The sequence below is a fragment of the Xenia sp. Carnegie-2017 genome, unplaced genomic scaffold, assembly GCF_021976095.1.
Source record: "Xenia sp. Carnegie-2017 unplaced genomic scaffold, XeniaSp_v1 HiC_scaffold_22, whole genome shotgun sequence".
NCBI classification, from domain to species: Eukaryota; Metazoa; Cnidaria; class Anthozoa; order Malacalcyonacea; family Xeniidae; genus Xenia; species Xenia sp. Carnegie-2017.
The window spans coordinates 6,516,722-6,542,584 of NW_025813485.1; the positions used below are offsets into that span (position 1 = coordinate 6,516,722).

General features: G+C 34.2%; 2 protein-coding genes across 3 annotated transcripts; one reads left to right on the forward strand and one right to left on the reverse strand.

Moving 5' to 3' along the window:
• Nucleotides 1–1,821: 1,821 nt before the first annotated feature.
• Nucleotides 1,822–15,231, forward strand: LOC124447210. The gene is made up of 37 exons (XM_046998106.1): nt 1,822–1,839; nt 1,923–1,982; nt 2,642–2,705; nt 3,236–3,346; nt 3,435–3,464; nt 3,577–3,602; nt 3,732–3,789; nt 3,854–3,892; nt 4,201–4,226; nt 4,347–4,415; nt 4,494–4,575; nt 4,950–5,039; nt 5,263–5,371; nt 6,082–6,161; nt 6,309–6,367; nt 6,445–6,490; nt 6,586–6,676; nt 7,299–7,355; nt 7,790–7,863; nt 9,173–9,222; nt 9,297–9,393; nt 9,519–9,614; nt 9,806–9,916; nt 10,078–10,177; nt 10,268–10,388; nt 10,999–11,062; nt 11,142–11,231; nt 12,212–12,331; nt 12,435–12,473; nt 12,599–12,712; nt 12,836–12,894; nt 12,967–13,047; nt 13,374–13,451; nt 13,682–13,845; nt 13,969–13,998; nt 14,276–14,362; nt 14,501–15,231. Exons 2-37 carry the CDS (start codon nt 1,960–1,962, stop codon nt 14,680–14,682), a joined length of 2,817 nt encoding a protein of 938 aa, XP_046854062.1. The 5' UTR covers nt 1,822–1,839; nt 1,923–1,959; the 3' UTR covers nt 14,683–15,231.
• On the reverse strand, nt 14,905–25,855 carry LOC124446533 (mediator of RNA polymerase II transcription subunit 1-like). Of its 2 annotated transcripts, XM_046997377.1 has the most exons (22): nt 25,651–25,855; nt 25,331–25,461; nt 24,569–24,653; nt 24,407–24,461; nt 23,987–24,053; nt 23,220–23,285; nt 23,012–23,040; nt 22,350–22,421; nt 22,184–22,258; nt 21,692–21,756; nt 20,986–21,075; nt 20,767–20,881; nt 19,831–19,967; nt 19,700–19,752; nt 19,435–19,485; nt 19,235–19,372; nt 18,957–19,029; nt 18,610–18,714; nt 18,228–18,327; nt 17,095–17,975; nt 16,429–16,551; nt 14,905–15,758 (listed from the first exon to the last, which is right to left on the reverse strand). In XM_046997377.1, the coding sequence occupies exons 1-22, from the start codon at nt 25,745–25,747 to the stop codon at nt 15,691–15,693; spliced, it is 2,676 nt and encodes an 891-aa protein (XP_046853333.1). In that variant the 5' UTR covers nt 25,748–25,855; the 3' UTR covers nt 14,905–15,690. The 2 variants fall into 2 exon arrangements, with proteins under 2 accessions (XP_046853333.1, XP_046853332.1); XM_046997376.1 differs by having other exon boundaries at nt 19,700–19,967.
• Between the last annotated feature and the right edge of the window lie 8 nt (nt 25,856–25,863).

The window sequence follows — 25,863 nt, forward strand, 5'->3', positions numbered from 1 at the left end:
TAAGGGTTACCTTCTCTACAATTAAATCATCAATACTTCTTCACTGTAACATCGCATCAATTGGTGGGATCTGTTGACATGCAAAAGCATAAATTAATTGTAATATTTGAGAATATTTGATTATATAATTGTTTACTCAATCAAATGGCAATTCAACAACCTCAAATCCTTATTATCCTCATAATCAAATCCAACAGTTGGGATAGACATAAGGAAATGATTGAAAACAGTTGATGGATAGCCTTGAATATTATGGCCAAATGAAATTTTATCTAACACATTTATTCCAGAAAGAAAGAGATAGCATAAAAGCAGTTAAAACAAGTTAAGTCTAAAATCTAATTACCGAACGCTGAGCAAAATTAAAACAACTTATTACGCCAATATCACCATTCATCTTTACATTTACCAAAAAATATAAACGCAAACAGCAAAATTTTCGTCTTTAATAAGTACGTACTTTTTGTTTGAAATAGTAAATGGCATCTGAAATAATCACTATGTTTTATTTCGAAAGGAAAAATGACTCACAAGGATAAATTATAAGCTTTCCACCCATGATAAATTCTTACAGTAAATAAATAAATTCTTCGAGTAAATGTAAATTAGCTTAATTACCATGGAAACAAGCCCGAATGTATATTTTGAGAAAAATTGATGTTTTAATCAAGTTGGATTAAATTCCAATGACAAGCAAACAACGCATAGAGACGCCAAATTTTATTCAAAAATGACTCATTCAAACCGATAAAATTAAGCATTTTCTACCAACGTACATCCAGCACCATATAACAGTTCGGATCATACAATAATTTCATTGTGTTATGGAAAGTCTACGAACTCGAATCAAAGGTTTCACTGCATGGGTGAACTTACGTTTGGCTCCTTCGGGTGTTTTCCTAAACAACGTTTTGGAGGATTTGCTCAAAGGAAAGAACATGAAGATTTTGTTAGAAAGTGAGATATTTTCAGATTTCCATCTGTCAATTGTGAGCTGTATTGCGCAGTGATTCACGCAGCGTACTCAGGTTGATGACTGTTCATCATGGTGTTTAACTGTATGGATGTGATTGCTTTTTCATTTGGCAATGCAGACTGGCTGCATAAATGTACAATAAAATCTGCCTAAACTGTTTGCAATTCAAATGATATTTGCGATAAACATTTACAGATAAAAGTAAACTAATATTAGAATGTAGAAAGTTATGCGTAGAAAGTTGTTGTTTATGAAATTGAAGCTAAGTGAGGTTATTGTAGTTGTAGACATTAGTTGAGGTTATTGTAGTTGTAGACATTCATGTGAATTATTAGATCTGAATCCAATAATAATTGTTTTATTGAAATATTAATGACTTCTGAGATAAAGAGGAGAAAATCGTCTCTAAGGCATTCAACATCTGATTGATTTGTCATCATTAATAAAACTCGTTTTTGTCCCACAATTGACCTCATATTACGTCATAACGATTGAGAAACTCGTTCTAAAAAGCCATGAGAAAGACGTTTTCAAAGTGATTGTTCTTTCAAATGATAAATTGAATGATTTTTGAATTCGGGATTCTCGTAAAATGAACACTCAATTTCTTCAACAAACTTCATTATAATAAAAATTCATTTAGCATGTATTCCCTTCTTCATTAGTCAGAGAGCACGGGCAAATGTTCCTGTTCTTACATAAATTCAACAGCTGATGGCTTTCCCCAACTTTTCTTTTTTAAGAAAACACACCGTATGACTACGTATCAATATGTAATAAGAAGTCGAAATTTCTAAGTATTTCAATGCTCTTTAACAGGTATGACCGGAAAGCCGCAAAAAGAAGTTACAGAGTTTTGATGGGTGAATTACAGTTCCTTAGCAACCAAACAGATTTAGATTTTTACTGAATTTTTTCCATAAAACGACACCATTTTTATTTAAAGGTTGACGCAGCAACAAAAGATTACAAGAGTTGAATGGATGCTTAAAGAACTGCAGGAAACGTAAATAAAACACGACATTTATAGTTGATGTCAGTTTTGCAAACATTCACACAGCTCTTGATACAAGAGATTTTCACTTTAGTTAAAAATACAAGACACTTATAAGCTATATATCTTTATAAATGTAGACTGTCCATGTTAGTGATGCATGTGCTGAGAAACACTGTGGGTTACAGTATTCACAGCGATTTCGACATTCTTATACGGTTGTCATTTTCAGAGTCAACTCCATCAAGTGGCTTATAAAAACAGGACGTTAAGTCTTCATTTGACAGTAAATTGACGACTACCACTGAGGTTTTAAAAGTCAGTCAGCACCAACACCAACAGTCTTTCTCAGATCTTCATCAATTTGAAGAATAACAACTACATGTATAAGTTTGCAACTAAATATAACTATTTATAGTTGATTTTCATCAGTCTTTTTTCTGAAAGAGTTGAATACAATCATAAGTGTTTTGCTTTATCACGATGTCTGCACTGGTGAGTCCAATGCATTATGAAAGCGTATATATATCAACACCCAATTCGCTTTGGTGGACATTTTCAGATTGCTTTGCTACATATTTATTTCTTCAACCAAAACTTCTGTCTCAAAATTTCGTATTTGAGAAAGTTGATCAATATGACCAAATTCACTCTTTGAATGCATGTTTCAGGAAAATCATATCTTCCAGTTTTAAACTTGATGCACAAATGTTTTCTATGAGAAGTTCAAGACAGGTGAGGCTTGACTTTGTAGGATGGAATTCACATACATATAACAACTTCTATAAATTATCACCAAGCTTGCTCAATTAAAACAAAAACGATATTTTTGACACGTTCTCGTAATTTTCTGGAAAAGTCAGCATAATTCTATGAAATTTGTTATAATTTGATCTTTTGACCCATCTCTATGAAAATAACAAAGCCAACGTTTTACGCCAAACCAGACTTACTGTTTATCTCGTATTTGTTGAAAGCGAGGCTATCGCTAGAACGTTAACTTTTTTAAAGAGGGTGTAAACTCAATTATTCAGATGTGTTGACAGGCCGATTTCTTTTGAAACAGAGTTGGCTTTCGAAAGAAATCAGTCGGCACAACTGAATAGATGAGTATGCACATTACTTCCAAATAATAACGTCCTAGGCACGACCCTGTTAGTGAGTATTCGTCGCAAATAAAATTTAAATCGATCATCAACCGCTTTGTTACATAGTTTTGAAAAATCAATCTTGAAACTAATCTTCCCGTTTATTTCTTTCTGTAGGTTTTTGAACTTTTGTGGTGCCTCGTTTGTCACGATATCTGGTTTGTTTGGAGTAAATCGAATGATTTACAGCAAACTAAAGCAAGAAGAATACTTGGCACAGCATTCTCGGTACGATAAATCCTTATTTAGAGTTAACTGGTTTAGAAAGATACCTCTTTAGAGAAATCATCAAATTAAGTTTTTTATCTTTACGAAGTGGGTTCCATCAAAATGTATTGGTGACGAGGTAAGTCATTTGAAAGTGAGAATATGAAATCTGATACATTGCATTGTTGCATTGTACAATTTTAACTGTCAATCTTTTTTTCACGAGTTCTTTTTCAATTGACTTATTACAGGAAGTTGAGAAAAAATTTTCTAAAAGGTATGACGAAGCCTGAATATATGTAATAGCAGATGTACGAAAAGCTTGTTGTGTAGTAACCATTTTCAGTGTATGGCACTTGAGATTTACTTTAGACTGCTATGAAGTCAGTCACTTTATGCATTTCAGCCATGGTTACCCTGAGCCCGATGCTTGCATTCTGGAAATGATTAATGCACATTTAAAGGTCAGAAATGACGAAATTTTCCTCTTTGTTTTCATGCTACGTAAAGTTTTCTCCTTATTGATAGATGACGAGAGAAGGACGCATGCTCAGTCGTGGAGTAATGGTAAAAATAAGCTTTTTATTCCAAGTCTCTTAAGTTTTCATATCGAAATAACTGAAGAGCATTTCCGATGCAAATGAAATCATTTTAGCTTAAATGAACAATTGTGTGAAACGCAGACATAATTTCAACTCTTTCCAATCGATCTGTTTTACGCAAGAGAGTATACTTATGATTTCATAATGCCTTTTTGTCTGTTAGCTTTCTTCGCTGCTTTTTTAATAATTTCCTCTCTTTTCAACACGACATTTTGTTAAGCATGCTTTGACAGATTTTTCTGTTACCATTCTTCCAGTTTTTTTCCTTTTTAGACTCTAGATGATCTAACGGACAGCAGGTTAAACTCTTTCCTTTTTATATGACTGAGATAATCGAAGATCTACCACGATCTATCCGTAGCCATTTCAGTAAAAATGTGCATTTCTGTAACTCTGTGCAAAACATAAATATTTATTAGGGTTTTGTGTGCGCTCGTAAATTCTTTTGTTCCCGAAACATTTACAACTGAAGTTCTTCTAAACGACAGGTATTTTTTTGGTATTATAACTATTCGTTCCCAAATCATCTTTTCTCTTAAATGGTAAGAACTATTTTTTATGATTAGATGGACAGTCAACCTGGCTCTTCGTACGGCAAATGAATTTTTTAAATCATCGAGCTCATTTGATGCTTCAGATCTTGCTCAGGTAGCTAGAAATACCGTGCTTTGGTCAATTGACATGTTATGAGCATATTTTATGAGCTCGCGGCATGATTCATAAAATAATTTAGAGCTAATTTTGAGCAACATTTTAGAAATTTTTGATTTTCAATGTTTTATACGGCAGATCATTCAATCAAAAATATATATAAAAAAATGATATAGAGTTATAGACCTTGTGCATGTAAAAAGTAGACAAAAATATCCACTTGTCGTTGCAACAACTAATTAAATGCTGCATCAAAAACTCCAACTTGCTCTCTTTTAAGATTTTCATATAACTTGTTTTTTAAAAATTTGAGGAATCTGAGTGGATCTTGTTCTTCAAACAAACGTGAAATAATTTTTTTTACTTTACAGGCAGATATCATGTCGGTTTGTTCTTACTTCGCATTTTTCTTTATGTGTGGTTATAAACTTAGACAGTCTCGGGCAGCACTACAGAGAATGGTAACGCAAACAGAAACTTGTTTAGCTACCTTTTTGTATTTTTGAAGAGTATTGTTGTTCACAATGTGCCTGTTTATAAAAAATTGGCATACTCGTCATTTCTAGTTGTTTTCTGAAACATTAGAAGTGGATAGCAACTCAAGAATTATATATATACTTTTCATTAAGTACAGAGAATTGGTAGCTATGATGTTTATTTGAATTTTCCCTAAAAATTTAATAGAATGAATTGCTGTTGTGGAAGTTAGAAATTAAAGATGATTTGGAAAAAATGGAGGCGAAAAAGTTTGAAAATGCTGTATTAGAAGAAGCACTTATTGATTGCAAACAACGTATGTCAGCTGCGTTAGATGACATACAATCTGACTTGAATTTCTACAGTTTGAGCTGGTTAAAACAATCCCTCGACTCGTGTAAATTGAATTTTGAAAACCGTGATCTATTACTTTCAAAATGCTTATTTGCTAAGCTTTACCAGACCAGTAGAAGCTATACATACTCATTAGTGTCATGTTCCATAGCTCCTCTCCCCTCTTTTTTTAAAAAAATGGTCGCTCATTTTTATAAGATTGACGATCATGGGTTTTTCGAACCAGCAAAAGCAGTCGACAATTTTATGATATCCAGAAAATTTCATCCATTCACTCGTGGTCCGTGATATCTGTCTTTCCCTTTCAGTATTACAGTCTTTTAGTATTATGATTTCAAAAAACTGTTAAGAGGCTTTGTCAGCAAATCATCAACTTCATGTGAAAAATAAATGAATGAGTCAAAACACTTACCTATAAATTGAATACTCTCGTTATGCTTCTGCCTACAACGTCAGTGTTTACAATCTTTCTTGTTATTGAAAAATAGATAACAAAACAATTGTTGGTTTATCAGGCAAATTTTGCCTTTTAAATACAGAATCAATTTTCGCTCTCAAATCATTGCTAGCTTGAAATATTTTTCAAACCTGACATCCTAGACATATAACACAGATCAATGTCACAGCTTCGTGCTCTTGCACGTGTTTATCGCAACATTAGTTATTTTTTAGAAATTCATGATTTGGAACAGAAATTTGATCTCGGTGAATGTTCTGAATGGATGAAAGATATAGCAGCTATTCAAAATAATGTAGGTGAAATTTAAAACAGTCATATCATTAGAAGTACGTCACCATCAATTAATAACGTTTTTTTTCTGGAAAGCCAACTGAAACTCAATGTCACCGAAAGTGTCTTCGGGGGCATTCAAGCCAACGATCGTTTACTTTTGTTATAGGTTCGAACAATTGTATCGAAAAGAATACAAGATAAATACGACATAATTAGGGTACCAAGGTAACAGAAATCATTACATACTTTGTCCTGCATTCCGAGGCTAAATTTTCTTAAAGTTTAATTTTCATCACGTATAGAAACATGACAATAAGTGACTTAACAGTTTCATTGATTATCAATTTAGTAAGTTTATAAGATTTTCGAACTCGTGGACTGTGTTTTTCTTAACTCTGTGAAAAATTTGTGTTTTCTTTCTGTGTTTTATGTTTGAAACATAGAGTCTCACCTCCGGTGTTGGTTATTATGAGTTGAGAACGAAAGAAGTTATATCAAGAGACAGAAAAATAATCCTTCAGAACACCCAATCAGGCATGTAGAATAATTTGAATCGTTTGTTTTTCATTTGCTATGGACAATGCTGGACATAAACAGCCACATCTTTTCAATGATTGGCTCTCATTTGATAATCCATCCCCGTCTTTTCGTATAAAAATACGATTTCTCGTGACATTAAAACCTTATCACAAAAAATTTACTTCTTTTTGTGGACCAGTCACTTCAATATTCCAATCAGCTTCTTTCATGTAAAAGTTGTATTATGTGTGTTAATCACTCACAGATAATGCGATTCGAGTGACGTTAAAGAGTGCCTTGGCTAAACAAATATTTGCTCAACGAGTATTTGTCCACTGTATTCGCTTCGAATTTGTTTGTTTGAGTTTCATAGTTTTGATTTTTTGCAGCACCATTAGATTTCATGAACAATTCTTGAGATTCACATGCTCAAGCGATAATTACAGCAGCGTCACTTTAATTTGCGAATTACTCCGTCGAGAATATCAGAAAAAATAAATTTAAATTTTACTTCTTCTCGTTTACGCCGCTTTTATCAACTGTATTAGACTTGAAAGGCTTTTGACTTAACAAAAACTGTGTTTGCACCATGCAAACTGTAGTACAGCATTAATTTGGGCACATTTCATACAACCAGGCTTTAATATATTTTTTGATGCAACAGGTGAATTCGTTGATGACGTGGGTGAAAATCGTAAGTACAATCGTCAAAAAGAATAGCTTCGCTCTCTATTTGTCTCAAGTTACAAGTGCTAATATTTCTTTTACATTGTGTATGACATAGTCAGGGTTACACATCTCTTTGAAGAGCCTGTTATTTTGTATCACATATTATACAAAAGACAGTCAAATCCATATTGCTAGCATGACCCTAAACATGAGCAATTTTTGCAATGACATTTCTGTACACGTGCACAATAAGACGTTTAAAATTGCCACCCAAGTTTTTGTTGTAACGTTGTTTGCAAATAATATAATTCAATGAAAATTTTTGTACAAACCATTTAAATGAGTCGAAGCTGGCTTTCATTAAATCTCGTTTAGTTGTATTCATCCATGGAATCTTTCAACTTTGCAATTTTGCCAAACAAGAATTCTGCTGAAGAAGTTTCATGTTTTCTTTTACAGAAAGCCTTCGAGCATATCTCGGCATCAAGGACACTGTAGATGATATTAACCCAAGATCTTATCCAGATTACAAAGTAAGAGCTCAGTCATTTGTTATTCTTGGTTTTCAGGTGTGTCTCAAGGGAATAGCCAACAAAGAAAGAGCATCCATCATGTCGCCCAAAAACAATAAAATCTAATGATATTCTTTTGTAAGGAGTCCACCAACATGGCGCACATGAAAACCACCAATAGTATGCGGTAGTTTGCATCATTTATCAACATCAGTCACATGGCATTCGTACAGCATGTAACCATGCTTTAGAAAATGTTCTCCTTTTAAGGCAATCCCTTGTTTAATATTCCAGAATATTTATTCTTTTCATTACTGGGGTCCCTCTGGGAGTTCTGCTTGTTATTCCACCGCATGATCTGCATGTTTCATTTTTTATTAAATTCGTCTTCATAATATGACTGTAAAAAAATACCATTTCACTATTAAGTACTGATCGAGTCCTTTACACTCTTGAACATTCTTTGTATGAAACAAGATTTTAAGCCATCTTCTTTCTTCCTTTTTCTCTAACGTTATTACATCAACACAAATCAATAGCATTGGTAATTAAAACTTGCATCGCCATGTACACAGTACAAAGTCCAGGAGCTACAAACATAACAATATGACCCATTTCTTTCAAAAGCGAGGGTGCCATTAATGGTTAGGTGCTATAAAGGGAAAAAAATATTTAATGATCAGCTTGCCCAATCCGTATTCTTTTAGGGTCCAGGCCCTTGCAAATACCAGGAATTCGGACCTTTAATGGACTCGTCAGCCTCATGGCTGTAGTTTTGCTGGCAGTTGCAGTTTTACTATATAAAACAAAATGCATATTCGGATGCATATTCAGACCCTCGAAAGGACACTGTCTCAAATCCCTAATAGATCTTAAGAAGTACAAACTTATATCTTTGTACGAACAATCTTTGTGCAATATAAAAGCTGTTTGCAAAAAGCATACCAAAATTAAGATTCCTTTGTCAGCCAGTCAGATTTTTACCCTCTTTTAACATATTTCTAAGAATGTAATAAGGATGCACTAATCTACGTTTTCGTCATACTTCGTAAATAAGGTGCCATAGAACCGCTGAGCTGACAATATGATCGGTACAGCTTACGTCTCCGACTTATTTTACTAAATTCTGATATACATGAACAGTAAACAAAAGCAAAAATATAAATATTTTGTTTAATGGACGACGGATACGTGCAAAATTCTTTCCCATTTTTGAAATGTTATATAATTTAAACATTGAATGACCAGTTGCCAATTTTTAAATTTAATAACATGTCGTCTCCATATTCTTTAAATTCAGTAATTAAAATTTCGCGATAATATGTTGCAGATATTTGCTGCCAGCCCGTCTCGCAACAAAATCTTAAAGGCTGGATCCTTGTAAGAAATGAATGTACTTGCGTGTATGTGTTGTCAGTGTGGAAATGGTTGTTGTAATTGAGTTTTTTGTACAGGTTTCTTTATCAAATATTTCCTGGAAGTACTTTGCCTTGTCAAAGATTGCTCTTTAAAGCTACAAAATCAGCAGAGATTGATACAGTAAAGAAGCTAGTATGTTTACTTAATATATTTCTAAAAGTAATGGAGTTCAAACACTCTAATTGCTATTTTAATGAATCTTCACTTGGCATGTAAACGGCATCAGATCAAGACCTGCTTCCTGTTTCTTTATGTAGGTGACGTTTTTCCAGTCAGATAAGAGCTTTATCAACTCCAAAGAAAGTGGTTCTGGTAATACAGCTTTACACCTGGCATGTCGTCATGGACATTTTGTAAGATAACGTTTATAGTAAATGAGCAAACATGTACTTTTTGAGCCAGTTAATCGACGAATCAATGGCTTGTCGCCTTATTGTGGTGTGTTACACGTAGCACTTCGTTTTTAAATGAGTTCTCCAGTATTTATCATCAACTTCTCACAGTTAAAATCAATTCATTAATATTTAATTATGTCTATCTATAGGATCTTGTACAATATCTATTGGAGCATGGTGCACATATGGATGCTTTAAACAACATGAACTGTACGCCATTCTTTGCCGCAGTTAGTGCAAAGCAACGAGAAGTAGCTGAGGTGACAAAGTGCGATCATTTCAGAAAAGATTTGCACTCTTAAAGTAGAATGCCTTACGAGACGATTGTCTTGATAGTAATTGTCCCCTAGCCCTAGGTCATTCTCATACAGTCATCCAAAGGCCTTCACTATGCTCTCATTAAAGTTCTTGTTTGTTTAAGTTGCTGATTGAATGGGGTGCTAACATCTTCAAGAAAAATTCTTCCGGTAAAACTGCATTTGAAATCATCAACAACGAAATTTTCACGTCGGAGTTACTTGGTGAGCTGCGAGCAATTTTTAAGAAGTTTAAATATGTGGTTGAAGATGACACAGTGTGCAAGGACCTGTTTTGATGATGTGCTGTTTTAGAAAAAGATCGAAACATGCGATCATTTGTAAGGCAAGTTGTGAACGGGGACATTGAAAAACTAACCGAAGTCATAGAGCAACAATCTGTTGGAGGAATGTCTTTTCGCAGTTTACGCAGCAGGTATTTTATGCACGTGTATTTATTTTCATCATAATTTTGTTTAGAGAATGCCAAGTGTTAAGTGGTGACAGTAAAATAAAGTTTGCTAAGTTGCCTTCGTGCTTTGAAGTTTATAATAGGCAAGCGCAAAATTCCCATAACTATACCACGTGTTGAACCACAAAATTACCAAAGCCAACTATTAGCTCCACCAACTCTTTATAAATAACCTCCGTCATCTTTCTTATGTTCGTCCTACATACATTGACCACGCATTCTGTATATTCTTTAACTTGGCACCTCAGCAAAATTTGTGCAATTCTCTAATACTTAAGCTCCACCAACTTAAAATCAAAACCTCACTCATCTTTACTTAAAACCCGACGTTCAGTTTTGAGCACCACCATCTCAATTTTAAGATCTGCCCTCCAATTCTATGATCTCAAAACCTAAGCCCCACTTATACTTAATCTCGAAAATCAATACATGTAATAACCACAATTAGATACTTAACACTCCAAGCATGCCTTATACAACGACAAATCAAACTGTCGTTATTACAGTTATACACATCACTTCTGCCAAGCACTGAATACATCAAAGAATATTATAAACCGTATTCCTGTTTCAGATGTTTAAAAGGAAGCACTCTACTTCATACAGCTACACATTTTGGCGAAGGGTCTTTGGTCAAGGTATATACTCATGTTTGCAAAATGTATTCAACCCATAAGATTACTGAAACATTAATATGCTCATCCAAACTCCCAATAGATTCTTTTGAAGGAGGGAGTGAATATCGATTTACCAGACTATAAAGGAGCAACTGCATTACACCGGGTAAAGGATAAAGACACGTTGAAGGTTTGAAAAGTCGATTCTTATACGGGATTTACGGGTTAAATATTTCTGTTCCTTGATGATTCGGCATATTGCAAATAAAAAACGTAAAATATTGCTTCAAAATGGTACAGCTCTACAAGGAGGCAAAACGGCGATCAACTAGTTCAGTCGCCTTGTTACTTTACCCTATTTTTGAAACCTTCATACCAGTGGCGGACACCAAAAGGGGAAGGGGGCTCTAGCCCCTCAATAATTTTGATGAATAGAAATCTGCGTCAATCCTAAAATCGTACCTACATAACATCACTGAGATGTTAAATTATAATTATTTGATAAACATCTATATTGTACCAGTCTCAGCAGATGCATTAAATCTTGTTGTGTGTCTAGGAATATGTGCAGGAATCCTTTACTTGATTTCTGGAATTTTTAAAAGTATACATATAGGCATGCCTGAGTCTCCTAGAAATCTCATGCCTTGAGGACGACCCCTCCCCCCCCCAATATTTCATAAAGTGTCCGCCACTGTTTCATACTTTCAAATTCAGATAAATGCAGTCTTTCAAGTTGTTTTTGATTACATTTTCCGTAACTTTTTAGTTAAGTGCATTGTGAATTTTTTTTATTGAAAGTTGCCAACAGGTTGGGGGTGGTACAATATATCCATATGATCTAAAAAGCACGAGATTTATTAAGCATTTGAAGTAAACGAAACATGTTTATAATAAAAAATTGTCGTTTCGTGCAATATACCCAAACAGCATTTCATTACATTTAAAGTGTTATGTAAACGACCTTAGGTATTTTAGGTGTTTTAGGCAAATTGGCCGAGTAAACTGGCCATTGTACGTTAGTAGCTAAAATAGATTGTTTACGCAAACAAGCAATTCACATAAACATGTCTTCCGGCTGTTAAATTTTAAACTTTGTAAGAAGAAATTATGTGCGTAAAACAGCCATTTATCAAACACAAAAGTGACAAACGTTCTCAATGAATCCAGATATTATTGGAGGCAGGAGCAAATATTGATGCAGTGGATGATGATGGTAACACACCACTTCATGTTTTCTGCTATGGGGATCACATCAAAGACGATTTTCTTCAATGTATGGAAAGTTTAGTAAGTAGCTATAAGATGTTATTTCAAATCCTCACATATTCATAAATAGTTTTTAGTCTCGCGAGCAATACACTAATATCTAATATAAGTATTTGTTTTTCAGTTGAATAAGAAGCCATTGTTAACAGCAAGAAACCACAAGGTTTACACATATACACATATATAAAACAAATCAATGAAGCTATTCGTCATCAACTAAATATTCATTTGAGCTTTTTGTGTAATATAAATATGTATAACATGTCAAGAATCTTTATTGAATTTCAGGGAATGATGGCGGTTCATTATTGTGCACTGCATGGTCGAGTTGATGTTGTTGAACTTTTGCTTGAATATGATCAGGAAGGTCTGATAAAGGAACAACTCAGTTTGAAAAATAAGGTGGCATATTCATACAAAAAAATGCGTATTTTTATAAGTGTCACAACCTAATTTCCCTATGATTGATAAGTATTTAAATATTTCAGTTATATGCAGATGTTCATGTTCGCTTGATTTATATAGGATTCGCCATCGATCCTTTTCTTGGCCTTGGCAAATGATCAATTAGATGTTGCATGTTGGTATGAGATTCACTGAGAACACGATATTTAAATGATTTTTTTTTGAAATGACAACACAAATGTTTTTGCCAGGTTAAATACGAACAAATTTGCATTTTATCCTGACGAGGCTGATCAACTCATGCAAAAAATCATTTTCGGTGAAATGTCATGGTAAATATACTTCATTTCTCTCTTCAGTATGGTGAAATTTAAAGTAGACAAATTCACGTTTTTTCCAATCTTGTTAGTTGTGGCCATGATGGGGAAATTGTACATCTTTCAAAACAAAATATTGTTACACTAATTTTTTGTGATGTATTTAAGAACCCACGTGTAAAGAAAGATATACGTAGTTTCCTGTTTTCAACCACAAAGCATTAAATAAATAACCTATCAAAATCCGTTGTTCTATGCCATGTGTAACACGTATATGTTTTATTTAAAATTAGTAAAATTTCGTTCGAAGCGATGACAACATATCCATGTTTTTTTTTTAGCTCGAACTATCTGTCCACGATGCAATTTTTACTAGACCACGGAGGAGATCCTGGATGTGTTGATGCAGCAGGAAACACGTATGTTTGGTAGAATATAGGCATGTATACAACTCAATAGAGCGAAAAGTAAAGGTTACAATATTAAGTGTTGGACGCGTAGGAAATAAGTCAACGTTTGTTCTATTAATAATGCCTTATGACACTACCAATAAAATAAGTACAGGAGGAATTTTATGGATGTTGAATGACATCGTGTGATCAACTCTCAAATTTGATTTTGTGTTGTTAATTTACATGACACTTTTCAGGCTTCTTCATTATGTTGCTGCTAATCCTGATCTCAGTGAGTTGTTGGAGATGCTGGTAGAGAAGGATGCCGACGTAAACGCCTTAAACACGGATGCTATGTCACCGCTGTTCTTTGCCGCAAAAAGTAGCTGCATCTACAATGCTAGTGTTTTGATTGCAAATGGTACGTAAAGTAAATCGTATATTTTGTTCATTGTATTGTTAACTTGTCAATGTTCAAAATGAAATTATCAAAGTTAGATCAAAGAAAGGTTTGCTAACAATGTTTGCGCTAATTTTCATGTAGGTGCTGATATTAAGCTAAAAAACTACCAAGGTATAGCATCAACACAAAACAACTTTTCAGGCTGCGTTTACACTACACCGGATTCGCTCATCACGACATAAAAGTTTATTAAACTGATAGATTTAGTCTATTTGATTGTGTTTCTGACGTTGAACAATTTCACTGTCTTTTAATACAAAGAATATTATAGCAATCCGGTATAGTGTAAACAGGGCCTCAATGAAAGTATCTGCGTGAAATTGACAAGGAGCTTGAACTTGCACCCTTCTTAAATCTAATCGCACGATTGTTATGGTCTTTTGTCAAGGTTTAACAGCGCTAGATTTCATCACTGATTTTGAAGAATGGAAAAACTCTGGATTTTTTAATGAAGAAATGAAGGCACGTCTAAAGGGTTAGAAAACTTCTTCAATTATTCATCGATAAAACAGTGATAATACTCGATGCGTTTGGGCATCCCTTTCGCTAAAGTTGACAGGATCATTGCCCGTATACAACAGCTACGTTTCATAAGTTCGCATTGTTTATTTAGCATACAGCTTGAAGCACTCCAAGGATCTTGTGAGAGCTATATCAATCAAAGTAAAAGGGACAGTCTCCGATCAAAGAACCTGTTCTAGTTCCCAAAATCCTATGTCTTTGCGCTCCCATATCCAGCATGCGCAGAAAGATCTAGAGCACATCAGTTTTCCGAGGCAAATATCATTTAGATGACAACTCGCAATATCAGGAAACATTTAGCAGTTCTACGCATCCCACCCTTCCCCAACATTACGAAATTGTCAGCGGTTGGTGTTAACGTTCATACATATTTCATGACGTCATCACTTGACCGAAATCACGATATCCATCGATAATTGAGTGAATTTCATTGCAGTGTCAATAAGGTAGATTGAGTTAGAGACTGACGGGCTACTAAAAAAGTTTTTAAACGGCTTTATCTCTTGAAAGTTCACAAATAATTTTTTTTAATAAGATGTTTTAAATTCGTTCTCACATTAATTACTTTTTCATTGAAAAAGGTCAACGTATACACAAAGTATAGAATGTATAAAAGTTGATGGATAGCTATCGATGTTATATACAACTTCGTGTAAATAGCAACTAAAATTTATTTAAGTACAAAATAAAACATTTTTCAAATATATTGTAGACATCTCGTTTTCTTGATATTCAACATGAGAAACAAGAGTTTTGATACAGAGACAGCTTCTCATCTTGAATATCAAGAAAATGGAATGCCTACATTCGGAATTTACTTTATTTTGATTTTCTGATGTTATCTGCTTGTTCTGGTTATTGATTCATTAAGAAGAGTGCAATTGGTAATTTTGAAAAAGAAAACAAGAGGGACAGTCTAATTGATAAAAAAAACCAACATACACAAAAAAGTGCTGGTAGGGTCGAGGTTTTGCAAGAAATGCTAAACTAAATGAACAATTATCGAAGTATACTCAATACGCATAATCAATATATCATTTTTTTATGTAAATCAATAATTGCACCACATCCTGTGCGATTACTCTAAATATTTGCCGCCCATTCTTCACTCTAGTATAAGCCAAGATATCACCCCTGACTCAGTTTAAATTAGTTTCATTTACGATACGGACGCCATTATTAGGCTGATGACACTATCAGAGAATACATAACTGATTTGTACAAATGATTTCCGATTTTCAACTTATCTGCTTCAGCAATTAGATATCATTCGTACGCCTGCTATCCCGAAGCCAGCAACGTATCCAAATCAAATGCTGGGTCAATTTCGAACGTATTATCATCAATACCTTCATAACAAAAAACAATTGCAAAAAATCTTGATTGACTAAACTCACCAAAATGTTCAAACTTACTAAAACTACTGGCTAATACTGAATGAAATTTATGCAAAAGGTAAAGTACGTAGAATATGATCGCGTAATAAAAGGACCATCGCTTCTCGTTAAGATGAATATAGAGAAAAATAAACCCAACAAACTTAGAGTAAACCACAAACAATAAACTCCCTAGTTATAACACTCCCTCCCCATGTACAAACAAACCTCAGCCAATGAGTTGAAGCGTAACTAAAAAAGATTTTAGAAAAGGCTTCGCCTGCTACAAAATATCAGCCCAGTTAGCATACTCATGCTTGGTGTTATTAGTGTTCGTTTTCCTCTTTATGTACATGCAGGCTTGTTTATTTGCTCACACTTAAGGTCGTCTTTGTATAATCCCAAATGTGCATAAGTCTTCCGTTATAATAACCCATCAAAATTGTTTACAAAAGTACATAAACCCAGATTAGTCGGAGAATTACGGGTTTGCAACTGTTTCATTTAATGCATCTTGAATGCAACAAATAAATAACGATGATCTCAATGGCTTCAGTCAAGCACTGAATTAAATCGTGCATTAACAAACAATAAAAGGAGAGTGAAAAATTATAATTAATAAACAAAAAAGGTGGTCGTTTACCAGTAGCAGTTGAAGTTGACGCTCCTGGTTCGTAGACATTACTGATGTCAAATGTTGATGAATCAGAGGACAAACCAGCTACATCTGCAACTTCCATTTCTGCATCTATATCAAATGTTGGGTCTAGAAAACAAAATCAAAAACATTTCACACCAAAAAAAGCAATGCTCGGCTCCACTCAGTTAGAAAAAATAAATCAAATTGACTTTGACGTTATAAATCTAGCAATTGCATTATGGCATGCATCGAATTAGAAAACATTCAGTTGCATGCAAAGCAACTGATCAAGATACAAAATATTAGAACTATAAACGCAGAGAAACTAGTCGTTCGAATAACCTAGGGAGAAAATAACCTTGAAGATAAGACAAAAAAATTAAAATATCGAAGTCATGATTTTCAATTACTTGTTTATGAAGTAAAAGATTGACATAAACAAGACTTTTTTCATTGTGTTTCTTACGCATTTTTATAACAAATAAAAACATCTGAATCTGTAAATTCTGAAAATCTAAACGTAGAAAGTGGCGATGTATTGACCACTAAATGGCAATTTATCACAGTTCAGTCATAAATTTCTCTGATATACGTAAACTTAGTTAAACAGCCACGTGTTCACAAATGACGTAAGAACTAATAAAGAGGAGGAAAGAGGTATCCAGTTACCTAAAGCAGTATCAAATCCGTACGTATCCTCAACATGTAAGGAGCCAGGTGAATTGGATGCACCTCCAGGGAGTGTTTGAAAGATACCCTCGACATCGGATACTCCAGCCATCTCAGAAACATCCGAAGTGACTGCGCTAGCTAAAAACGGCTCATTTTCAACTTCGGCAAAATTAACAGAATCCGGATGTAGCATGCCCATTCGTTCATCTTCGGGAGCAGTCGAAATAAGACGGTCCAAACTGCCGCTTTGATCAAAGGTTACACCCGAAATCATATCGGTACCGTCAGCAGCCAGAATGCCAGAATTGAAAGGCAAGTTAAACTGACTGGAGGTCGTGACGTTATTATCAGCGATTGGTTGCAACTCGTGTTTACTACTATTTGGTGTTTCGATGATGTAATTGCTCGCAACTTTTTTGATCTTCAACTTTATTGGAGGAGGTTTAGGTGGTGCGGCTTGCTGGATATTCACATCAAGTTCTTTACTGGTAACGGACATATTGTCCAAGTAGTTGAACGGTTCTCGGGGAGTTGAGGGAGGTTGAAATCCGTAAGGGAAACCAGGAGCAGTACTAGACGAAGGCGTTTGGATGATGCTTGGTAAGCTAGGCGACAGAGATGGAAGAGGGAGACCAACTGTGCCTGTACTTACAGCAGGTAGCGTCATTGTTGCGCCAGTATTTGCTATCATAGATGCTAAAAGATTATATGCACTGGTTTGATTTGAGATCTGTGCCGAGCTCATTTTCTGTCGCTCTACATACGTCGACGAATCTGTTTGGTCAACAACATCAACAACCATGGGGGTTTCGTTATTTGCTTGCATTTTTCTCGCGTTCTTGAAAATGTATTTCATTGTCACCGGAATCGACAGACATCTAAGCAACAATGTATTAAATTGACACATGGAAAATGTAGTAAATACTCACGAACGAGTCTTAAACAACACATACACGAAATAAAGAACAACGCCTTACGCAACCTAAATGATAAAGGTAGTAGATGTACGTGTAGTACTTTTCAAGGAAACGGAAACTACCATCAGTACTTAGTAAATTGGTATCGTCATACTGAATATTATACATTACAACATTACAACGCAAAAACAAGTCATATTTCATTATACTCACTTTTGTATAACCCTTGAGACGTATCCACAGTCGTAAAAAGCGCTCTTACGAGGGTTAAATCGAACCGCTATACTACAGTCTGGCTTCACTTGAAATTCAACTAAAAAATCCATAAAAATATTTCAAGTATACAATAGCACAAACACACACACATGATATGCGAACAACAATTTTTCAAATGGCAAAAATATTCTTGCTAGGTATAATTATTACAGCTAGATGGTATATGACAAAAATGCCTATTTTTTATTGAGCCTTTTCATTCAACACAGCAAAGATACAGTGCATGCACGCAGGGAACTATTCCAGAGATAAAAAGTACCCAAGTTTCGTTAACTTTGCATGAAATTCATCCAATTGATAATAGAGCTCCTTTCAATACCTGAAGCTAGACATGCAGCTATAGGATCTTCAAAGGTAATCACTACGACCAGAGGACTAGAAGTACTAACATCAAAGCAAGGACCAGTGTAATCTTGGTAGTTAGCTACAGTAATGACACATAAATATACGTAAATTGACCGACTTTCGTAAGAGCAAAAGTAAGAATTACGAGCAGGTCAAGAGCCAAACAATCAACTTGTGTTTTACATGATTTCGCAAAAAATCTACAGAAAAGCAGATAAAGGGGTAAAAGAAGAAATAAAACCTGAAATGAAGAGTTAATTTTCTTCAGATGTTGTTTATCTTCGGAAATTTGCTCATACGGTATTGGGAAGATTGGCTTACCAGTTTCGTCGAGTTGTTCTGACGATAGAACACTCGTCAATATATGATTATAAACCAATTGTTGACGAAGAAGCTGGAAAAAAAATTCATTGGTATAAAGAAAATATATTGTTGAAACAACTCACTAAAATAAATCAAATAGCGCAAAATGCTTTATGGTAGATGATGTGTAAACATCCCAACTATAACCAATACTATATATTTCCAATTTACGTTCAACAAAACATTTTATATTATGCATGAATGCAGTTATTCAAGATTATGCATGGCTGCTAAACCTGAATGATCTTTACAACATTTTGACAATGCGTGAAGGGAATTCTTGAAATAACCACGCCGACATTACTGTTTAAAGACAGACTTCCTTGGAGATCTTTTTCTGAAATACGATAAACGTGTTCTTCTCCAGGCAGTTTCTGAAAGACAAGACGTAATCAGCTCGTTGTTGGCAACAAACCAATAAAGATTATGATCAAACCTGACGATAAGCCATTTTTGAGTTGTACTGCAATTTCTTTTCCTTCAGCCACTATTTATAAATACACAAAAAAGTGGACGTCACCTATCGTCGTCATAGCGACACGTTTAATATAAATTGCGTTGTTTACTTCGCTAAGTGGAGTCGTTACAGTAACACAGTAACTTATTGGTTAGATTTCGCATGAACTAACAACATAAATAACTTATTTGGATAGGATAAAAATATTCTGGTGAATTTATATGATATAAGAAAGAGTGTTTACCTTCTTAATAATTAAACAGTCCAAAAACGCTTTAGAGCGCTGAACGAATTTCTCTGCCGAAGAGAGTACGTAGATGCTGTAAATATAATGCGCACACCGAATACAGAAAAGCAGAAAATATGTTTTCATACCACCCTTGAAATTTTCTAAAGTCGAGTGAATTTTTTCGAGTATTGCAGCAGATACAACCAAAGGTCTGTCGAGATGCATTACAAAGCTTGCTGGAAGTTCCTCGCTGTTAGTTTCGTTGATAGACAGGTACATATTCCTAAAATTATACACCATTTTACTTTATTTAAACTTAACGTCATAAGGTTAGAAACATCGTAAAATTTGTTTGCACCTAGACGTAAAACTACAGCTGGCTCAATGAGCTTCTTCCGTCATTCAATCGCAGACTCATTTTCAAACCGTATAATGATATCGAATGATGGAAAAACGAACAAACGAACTTCGATCGTCATCACTCGTCATCGTACAATAAATACGTCGAGGTACTTAAGCAGAATCGTTGGGTGATCTAACTGATAAGACTAAATATATGGACTGACTATAAGGCAACTTTTCATACGTCAGACCATGACAACAATCAACTAAATCAATCATATAATACATTTAATTTCTTTAACTTCAAGAAACCCAAAGAAACGCGGGTGTTTGTACTTTTTGTATTACACGAGACAATTCGGGGGGTGCAGTGTATATTTCACTTTTCAATGATTAATATCAGTGTTGCGCTTATTCCATTTGTTGATTTCGTGAACAGTTTGACAAAATAGTGTGAAGTTTTACCTCTTTTAAAATCTAATTACTTAAGCAAGAAGATTAATAAAACCTAACATTGTTGAATAGAATTAACATACTGTATAAACCAGCACAATGAATAGATGTTACTCAGCAATTTTACACTAAAAACGTCTATTTGTAAGAACAAAACTACAAAACCTCAAAGTGTAAATAGCTAGTTCCAACTCAAAAAGTTGATTAACATCGGCAGTGGCTCAAATATTGACTACTGAGGAACTTTCACGAAAGAATTTTTTGTTTCTGATTCACATGTCACTCACCCTCCTTGATCAGGGGAATATTCGTCAGATAAAAGTGAGCTTGTGGGCAACAATCTCGGTTTGCTTTGCTCAAGAGATATGGATAAAGACCGCCCGAACTTTGAGAGAACCAGAGCTGTAAAATGCAACATAAATTATCAAAATACCAATGAAATACTGCATGACATTTACGAAAAATGCAAGGAGTGAACTATAAAGTAAACACAAAACAGGACATACAGTGCAAGTCAAAGTTTTCGTTAATTTTTGAAACGTTTTCATTTCTCAGCTCCAATGGAGTAGCAAAATACGTTAGATGCATTAGCTGACCTAAAAAAAATATGAAAAGTTGTTTCGCTACGTTTCTTGTCAACGCTTTCAACGGTCGTATTCACATTTTGTTCTAGTTACGCCCTTCATAGAAGCTCAACTTCCATGATTTCTTTATTGAAATTTGATACAGAAAATAGCTGCTTTTTAAACATCTCCCAAGCATTCTTAATCCATTACGTGCGCTGTGTATTTTGAATTTTTAGCAGCGTGTTATATATAAACGACAATACATGTTTGTAAATGTAGATCGTCCAGGTTGGTATAGTCCTGAGAAGGACTGTTTTTGTTGTTGTTGACTGACGTTTCGACAACCTTAGCGGCAGTCATCTTCTGAGTTAAATGAGGAGTAAACGTCAGGTTGGCCGTATTTCTTATCTGGTTCTTACGTCATTGTATTGTGACAACCAACCTGGACGATCTATATTTACAAACATGTAACGATACTCCCGGGTTCAAACCATTTACTTTATAAACGACAATGATAAACAAAGAAATTTCCTCAACTACTACAAGGCTTCGCCCACTGAATCGTCAACTTACCTTCGATGTTTGAAGACTAACGGTTAATGAATAAAATACTTACATCGTGAGCAAAAACATGTTTTCTACGCACCTCCTTGTCTTGGAGTAAGAAAACCCACTGGGCCGGCAAGGACACTTTCTTCGAATAGTTTTCCGCTAAAGAAAAAGTTGACGATAAAAAATTAAATACAAATGGTTGAAAACAGCTGTTGAACCATTGCAGTATAAAAACGATGCAGTTTGTCATGTACGTATTAAATGATTGAAACACAAAAAAATCATTTTTTGTATTATTGATGGTGTAAAATTTAGTTAACAAAATATCAACATAAAACACCAAAACACTACGACAGCGACAAACGTGAGATAATTTTTGGTGTAAGTACTTTAACGTTCAATGTACTGACTCTTTAACAATTTATAAGTTTTTATACACAGTACAGATTTTATTCAATTTCCAAAGTTTTTAAGATATAGGTAAATGCAATATGTTATGACTACACCACTCCATTTGTAAATTGAGCGTTCTACAACCTTCTTTTCTGTAGACTTGCAATAATTGAATGACATTGAATTTACGTACCCGTCAGAGCACGCAATCTTTTCAAGATCCTTTTCCAGAGAATCTAAAGCTTGTAGTATTTTACTTTTTTGGAATCTGGCAGAGAGACAAAACAACTTTAATAGATCTGCACGACATAATTGCAGTAAAAGAAAACAGGTTTTTTAGAAATTTAAGTAAAACTCACGCATCACCAGAAAGTTGATATAAATTAGCCAGTCCTTGCATGTGCTTAAGAAATTCATTGTAATCACGACGCCTGTTCAAAAGATGGATGTAATGTTTAGAGAAGAGCCAATTAAAAAGGAATCTCCCCATATTAAAAATAATCGTACGTAAGTAATGTGTTGGTGAATGGTGTATGTCAAAATGAACAACAATAAAGCAGTTTTAAAGAACGACACAGAAATTCCTAAGAGACAACCATTCAAATATGTTCATGGTAGCTACAGTATAACGATTACTAGTTGAACAGTTAAAATATTCTAATTTTTTCCACATAACAACAACTCTGGATATTCAATTGAGCAAATTTTCATGTCCTCAGTAAACTCTGGATCATAAAATATAAATATTTACTGGACGTATTTAAAAAAAATGGTAGATACGTACTATAGCACGCATGTGAATAATAATGACAAGTGCATTATTTTCGTGCTGTTAGCGTGCGTAAGTACTCCATGTGTAAATAATTTTATGTTATTCAAGATTGCATTCGCTCTTTCTCTCATTTCCAAGGACCGATAATGTTTTAAATCAAAACGACAATCTTCGGAGTTTTATGTATTAGTACACCAGTTGTAGTCAACGAAAAAAGTTAAAGCTTAATGTATTGGCAGTTCTTATTACCTTAGGATAGAGGTCAATGCTGCGCATGTCTAAAAATTGAAAACACATTTAATAAGTGTCGACATCACGAGTGACGTCATAGGGTCGGACTTACAAGGGATACTTATCGACAACTTAAAAGTCCTGAGGAGAAACAAAGAAATGGATTCCATTTCATGATTGAAAAACACTACAATCGTACAATGAAGTAGGTAAGTAAGATTATTACCACAGGTGGAAGGTCTCCGTGTTGAACTTTAACTTCTAAAACATTCCCGCTATCCTCTAGCTGTACCTTAAAATAAATTTTTGAATTTAACACAAAATGAACATCAATTTAAACAATATGCTCTAGATCGCGTAATAATATTTAAAAGCAATCTAGAGACGCGAGATTACGTACTGAGGACAAACTTTAGAACACAGTCTTTTTATGAATTAACAGTATCTTCAGTTGAGTTGTGTTACTTTATTACTTTCTAGAGATATTTACCTTGCATGACATACGAATACAAAATATCTCCCGAAAAAAGTACTACTTGACCACGATTGATCATCACGTGAGTTATAGGTAGTACGTAATTCATCTTTTCAAAGTAATTGTAAACTAACGAATGTTGAGTTAAAACCTCGTGTTATAAAATTTTTGATAATGAAAATAACTACGTATATGATATGTACATAATTCCAGTAGCGGATCCAACGTTCGCCAAAAGAATTTACACCAGCTCAATTTTAAATTCAAAGTACTTACAGAAAAACACTGTTGGTTTTCTATTTCTAGGGTTTAAAGATTGGTAATCAAGGCATTATATTGTTTAAAAATAAAAGTTTCTCCGGATTTTATAAATAATTTTATTAAGCTTTCGACTCGTTGCATTAAATTGTACATATATTCCAAAATGTGAAGCAGTAAATTATTTTGACGAACAACTAAATACGCCACTGCATACATTAATTCATGCAGATAATCAATAATAAATTAAATATATGTACCTCAACGTAAAACATGTCTGAGCTGATAAAACATTCAGTGTATGTTGTACTGACGTCAAATTTTAACCTAAAATAAATATACTTTACAATTTGGAAAAATTACGTAATGAGTTTGCAGAGAAAACCAGAGCAAATACGTAATGGCAGATCATAACAGGCAAAATTTTTACTTCTCCTCATGCAGTATGGCGTTGAGTATTGTAATCCAATAGCAGAAATCATTCATCTGCAAAGCGTTTTACAACACAAACACACAGCCTCGGCTTTTAAGAGCTGTTAATAATTTTCATAAGTTCCTTGCATATATAACTATGATCAAAATATATATCCCATGTACATGGGAGTACAGTAACAGTAAACATTCTCTGTACTGCAAAGAAAATGTTGTGTCAGAGATTGCAGGCATACTTTTCTTCTTACCCAACTTGCTCTGTTACCAATTTCAAACGGTCTTTAGTGACAGTCAAGTTGTTTTCTAAAACACAAAACAATCAAACTAAACAAACTAAGCAAAGCAAACAATCAAACTAAAGAAAAAATGTACCGATACAAAATTGCAATGACACTCCATTAAATAAGTACCTCTGATAACTCCCTGGATTTTATCCAGGCATTCAGCTATGTATGTTTTTATAGGCAAAGATTGTTTCACTTGCTTCTGACGATCCTAGAATACAAACATATTTATAAAGATTTCTAAGCAACATATCAAAGCATACTCTAGGCATTCAATTGTAGGTAATATCAACTTGGAAGGTAAGTCAGAGGGAAATGAAGCTATGATTTGGCAGCCATGCAAGTCACTCTAGTCTTCGCTTATTTAAGAATGGCAATAGGGGTGTATCCAATTGTCACTTTTTAATAATTTTGGTTCCCCACATTTAAATCAAAGATATACAAATATATTTGCATGAAAAATAACAACACAACAGCTTGAGCTTTTAATTAAAATGTAGCTACTGTAAAAGGGAAGCAAATAGGGTACAAACAGAAATCTGAAGGTTGTTTTTTGAAAGTTGAGGAACACAATAGAAAAATATTATCCATGTAATGTTATTTGGGATGTTTGCAAGTGAATATGTATGTTCTACTTGAATTCTTGAATTACGTAGTGTTCTGATTCTTTGATGTTGGCTTTGGGATGATGTAGTACTTACTAGGTCAAATTTTTATACTTTGGATAATGCATGTTTCCCCAGGCCTGAGGAATGTAATGACCATGAAGGCAATTTATCTATAATCCAGAGATATTAAAAACTCTCTGAGCTACACACTTATATCTATTTTGTGGAACTCAAACTGGTGTCCTCCCAAGCATGAACATAACTACGTTTATGGACTTACTACAAATGTTTTAACAGCATGTTTAGAATTTCCCAAGGACTTCCATTGCTTGCATCGAGAGTAAACACCATTTAGCAATCCTTTGATTTTGTTATGTTCTTGATGGAAATTAAAAGGTCCAAAACTGTGCACTAGAAAAATGGATAAGTCGAGCAAAGCATTTAATAGCCATCGATGCGTTGTAACTCTTGCTTGCCCTGATTGCAAAGCACAAGAAACGCTTATTCGCTTTAGGAATGGCATTTAATACTTCGAAAGAGCGAAGAGGATTTTGATAAAACACAATAAAATAGACAATTTATTAGATTGAATGTTTTTACCTTCAGAAAAATCGCTATCCCTTTCCAGATGTAAACGTTTCTGATATTCTGAAAATAGTTTCTCAAGCTGTTTTATTCTAGAGCCACAGTCATCCATATTCTTTAAGATCTCAAACCAGAGGTAAAACAATTAGTTTCAGTACGCACATACTGGACAATTACTATTGCATTCAGACAATAAATATACTTATTGAATATATTGTTGGTTAGAGC